At 47.2% G+C, this 4,263-nt stretch overlaps 1 protein-coding gene across 1 annotated transcript; it reads left to right on the top strand.

The window, feature by feature from the left end:
• Nucleotides 1-2,377: 2,377 nt before the first annotated feature.
• LOC126101226 (uncharacterized) lies at nucleotides 2,378-3,476 on the top strand. Its single transcript, XM_049911917.1, has 2 exons — nucleotides 2,378-2,888; nucleotides 3,043-3,476. The coding sequence occupies exons 1-2, from the start codon at nucleotides 2,378-2,380 to the stop codon at nucleotides 3,474-3,476; spliced, it is 945 nt and encodes a 314-aa protein (XP_049767874.1).
• The last annotated feature ends 787 nt before the right edge of the window (nucleotides 3,477-4,263 follow it).

Below are 4,263 nucleotides of genomic sequence, written 5' to 3'. Positions count from 1 at the left end.
ATACTCTGTTACTGCTGTCGCGTAGTTCGCACTATCTTCACATGAGTGTCTTGTTTGTCACACTCGAGACCAGTGATAAAGCATCACTTTGTTTTCCTTTAAGTCGCATTTTTTGTATTTTTCTGTGAATCTCCAGTCTGGCTGTAAGAAGTCTTGAGACTTCGATCATGTTCCACCATTTTAGCAGCAAAAAAATTAAGCAACACAAAAACGTTTTGCTCTCTGTATAATTTTTTTCATCAACTTCATTTTGGAAAGAATTGTTCAAGCCTATGGCACAAGATGAGTTTTTAAAGCAACAAGGAAATGAGACGTCAAGGATTGATGAAACTTTGTCAAGTTGGTCAAAGCGTGATGTAAATAAATAGAAAATAAAGAGTTTCAAACTCATGCATCTGTCCGCTGTTGGCTAATTCTGCTAAAACGAATTGCTAGGCATTTAATCAAATATAACACTCAAACTGCGACTGCATGTAAGCAAACAAACTACCGTACATATTTGACGAATTAAAGCGCCAAAAGTCGATGTCGTTGAACACTTAGTTTATTCAGGCCACAACATGTTTCGGATAACCACGTTGATATTCACACTCTTAAATTTTTTATCTTATACGATGCTACGATCTGTGCTCCAACATTAGACTTACCCTTTCATGCATCTGGAACTGTAGCACACCTGTAGTAACTACTTAGAAAGGACATAAATGTAGGACATAAATGTAGACACACAAAATGAATCATTAATTGCTCGATTGTGGTTATGAACAAATAAGCAAGTCCACAGAATAGTTACTGTTGCTTCGTTATGTGATTTTTTTTAAGTTAGCCTTCTGCAAAACAAAAAAATGATTTTCTGTTATGGTTACGCAGTAACAATTTACCTTCTTCAGTGTAAGAGGCAAATCAAACACGTCACAAAACGAAATGAGACCCACAGAAGAAAGCACGTAGAAACGAAACCATGTCTACGCAAAGAGTTTAGAGAAAAAAAAATTGTGGAAGATAGAGCTGTGAAGACCAAATTTAAACTGTGAGCGGGGTCAATAACAATAACTGCAATATTAGTACTATGACAATGACGTGTAAACAGATAAAAGGAAGACGCTTATATTGGGACAGCAGCAATGATTCACAAGCGCTGGAAAAACATTACTTCTTGAAACCTTGATCGGTGTCGAACTTTCTTGTCTTTTCTAGTGGTTTACACTCAATGCAAATGTTTCTTTCTCACATTCGATGAACGAGGGAAGGTGCAAGCCTCCAATACCGGTGACACATTAGTGACAAATAACGCTCAGTACGATATACTGCAGTGATGAAAAAGTATATCATCTTAATATCTGATGTGGTATTTGTAATTCAGCAGACACCCCAGTTATCAAGCAACAGACATAACGAAACAAAGTGTTTTGCTCATCTGAAAGTGTGTTTCGACCATTTGAAAGAAAAATGGCGTGGATCAGGATCTACAGATTATGTAAATACAAAGAAGTGCAAGCAGCAACTTTCTTGAAGTACTCTTTTATTGCATTAACTAGTTTTCGAACCTTTTCGAGTTCAGCTTCAGTTAGTGCATATGGAAGTCACATGACTATTTCACAGCATGATGCTGGGCCTGGCTCTGTGACATGAAGATAGAAATATGTTTTAATGTAACTGCATATTGTGTGTTTATATGGCTGTTCACTACAACATATTTCTGTCTTGTTGTCAACACAGCCAGTAACCAGCATCAACTTACGAAATAGTAATGTAACTTCCATGTGCACCATTGGAAAATGAAACTGAAGAAGTTCGAAAACTAGTTTATGGAATGAAGTAGTAACTAAAAGAAGTAAATGGTCGTTGTTTTCTTTATTTACGTTGAACATCCGAATAACTCGACTTCATTAGCATCTACAGAGATCGAGGGAGTAACAGAAATCTAAGATATTTACAGTTGTTTTAGTTTACGTAACGATGACACTTCATAAGTGTATCTTATGACGAGGTAGCTGGATTACGATTTAAATGTTCATAAAAATCACCACAGCCGTAATTCAGATACGTCTCTTACGCTAGAACTTTCTTTCGAAATGAACAACTTGAGATGACATAGAAATTCTCACGAAGTTAGTCACGACACCAGCGTATTGCTCATACTGTGTCAGAATTATATAGGAAGGCTGTTAGTGAACTTCGGTCAATTACGAGTGCCAACTCAAAAATGACGTACAAAAGTGTCACAAATCCTAGTCACTGCAGTGTAATGTATCTAACGTACTTTTCACACCACTGTGACGCGGCGTGGGCTTGCATGTGGCACCCACACCGGTAACGAGAAGCTTACCAAATTAATAGAGCGAGCATTTGCGACCAAGGAGTGCGGGCCATCCTCATGAATGAATGCAAATCGTCAGAAGATGAACAGCAAAAGCTGGAAACAGGCCACGGTCCGACACGTGCGACCAGGCTGCTGTATTTCAGCGCAGTGGCGAAATTCCCTGGCCTGCAGCGGGCAGAGTATTGTGGATGCACTGGCGACAGACGTGATCGCCACTCACCGCCCCTGGCGCCATCAGACGCCGGCCACCTGCCTCGCAGCCGCCGGCCGCAGTGCGCGCTGCCGGGCCGGGCGCCAGCGCGGCCGGCTCCCCCCACCCCTGGCGCGGCGCGCGGTCCCCTCCCCGCCCCGCCCCGCCCCTTCCCCGCCCCCCGCCGCGCCGCGCCACGCCCTCCCGCGGGCCGCGGGCCGGCCGGCGCTTCCGCGACGCGCCCGCTCCGCTCGGGCCCCGGCAACCGCGGCCCGCAGCGCAGCACCGCGCCCCCAGCACTCGCCGGGCCGCCCATGACTACCGAGTACCGAGGCCGCGACGCCGACGCCGACGCTCCGCGCAGCCCCCGCCGTCGTCTGTGTCCGCGGCGGCGTCCCGAAAGCAGCAGCGACAGCAGCCGCAGCCGCAGCCGGCCGCCGCCGGCGAGGTGCCGCCGCCGCCGCCGTGCCAGCCGCAGCAGCAGCTAGCGTGTCAGCGAGCATGGTCGTGTGGTGTCGTGTGTCGTGAGCGCGGCGCCGGCGCCCCATGGAGACGGTGGTGCACCTGGAGCGAGGCGGCATGCCGCCCCAGGCGCAGATGGCCTACGCCCAGCGGGCTGCGGCGCTGCACAGGTTAGTGCCGTGCCTGGGGGCTGGCTGGCTGCACAGCTCCTCCTCCTCCTCCTCCTCGTGCCGCCACGACTCCACGGCCGCTATCGATTTTCGCTGCGCCGAGCCGCGCCGGGTAGCGCCGCTTGTTTTTGTTTACATTGCAGCGGCGCCGCCCCTCCAGCGCCGCACCGCCCCTCCCGCCGCTAGGGAACCCCCCACCACCGCCTCACCCTACCCCGCCAGCCGACTCACACCACTGTCTCCGAGTCGCCGGCCCGCCGCGCTACAACAGTTGCCTACTATTGACATTCTTCCCCTCCGCTGCAGAATTTACTGCCGAAACTCGCATTAACGAGCAGGAAACCTTTCTCCACGATTCTCTGCACGGTCGCAAAAACTTAATCCGAGTTTCTCGAAGCCTCCAGTGAGTGGATACGTTCCTTGAAGATAATCCCACTTTAAAGCCTTTATTATAGATACACCAGGCATTGTTTAAGCCTCCATAAATGTATAAATTGTTCAGCAGGTACGGGTGTCTTAAACGCATATTACTTATTAATGAAGGTAATAAATTTCTTGCATGTCTGCATTTTTATCAATAAAGCCGTGTAGATCCCTTAAAGTATTTCTTTATTTATTACGATGTTTCGACTATAGCCATCACCATGTCAAACTTGTCAAACAACATTCTACGCTGGTTTCAATAAAATCTGTGCCCAATTGGGGCGTTGAAACTGAGACTGATTTGGTGTTGTGGTCTTCAGTCAAGAGACTGCTTTGAAGCAACTCTCCACGCTACACTATCCTGTGGAAGAATCTTCATTTCTGAGACACCACTACAACCTTTATCCTTCTGAATCTGCTTAGTGTATTCATCTCTTGGTCTCACACTACGATTTTTACCCTGCACGCTTAACAGTCCATACTGGTTTCAATAAAATCTGTGCCCAATTGGGGCGTTGAAACTAAGACTGATTTGTTGTTGTGGTCTTGAGTCCAGAGACTGGTTTGATGCAGTTCTCCACGCTACTCTGTCCTGTGCAAGCCTCTTCATTTCCGAGTCACTACTACAACCTACATCCTTCTGAGTCTGCTTAGTGTATTCATTTCTTGGTATGACACTACGATTTTTACCCTCC

Source organism: Schistocerca cancellata, chromosome 9 (genome assembly GCF_023864275.1).
Source record: "Schistocerca cancellata isolate TAMUIC-IGC-003103 chromosome 9, iqSchCanc2.1, whole genome shotgun sequence".
Classification (NCBI taxonomy): domain Eukaryota; kingdom Metazoa; phylum Arthropoda; class Insecta; order Orthoptera; family Acrididae; genus Schistocerca; species Schistocerca cancellata.
This window is presented reverse-complemented; position numbering and strand designations above follow the sequence as displayed.

What these genes read in the sequence shown, in the direction of transcription:
- LOC126101226 (XM_049911917.1), top strand. Translation starts at nt 2,378, where the DNA reads ATGAATGAATGCAAATCGTCAGAAGATGAACAGCAAAAGCTGGAAACA. An exon ending in TCCGCGCAGCCCCCGCCGTC is followed by an intron (nt 2,889 to 3,042) that starts GTCTGTGTCCGC and finishes GTGTGTCGTGAG; the next exon opens with CGCGGCGCCGGCGCCCCATG.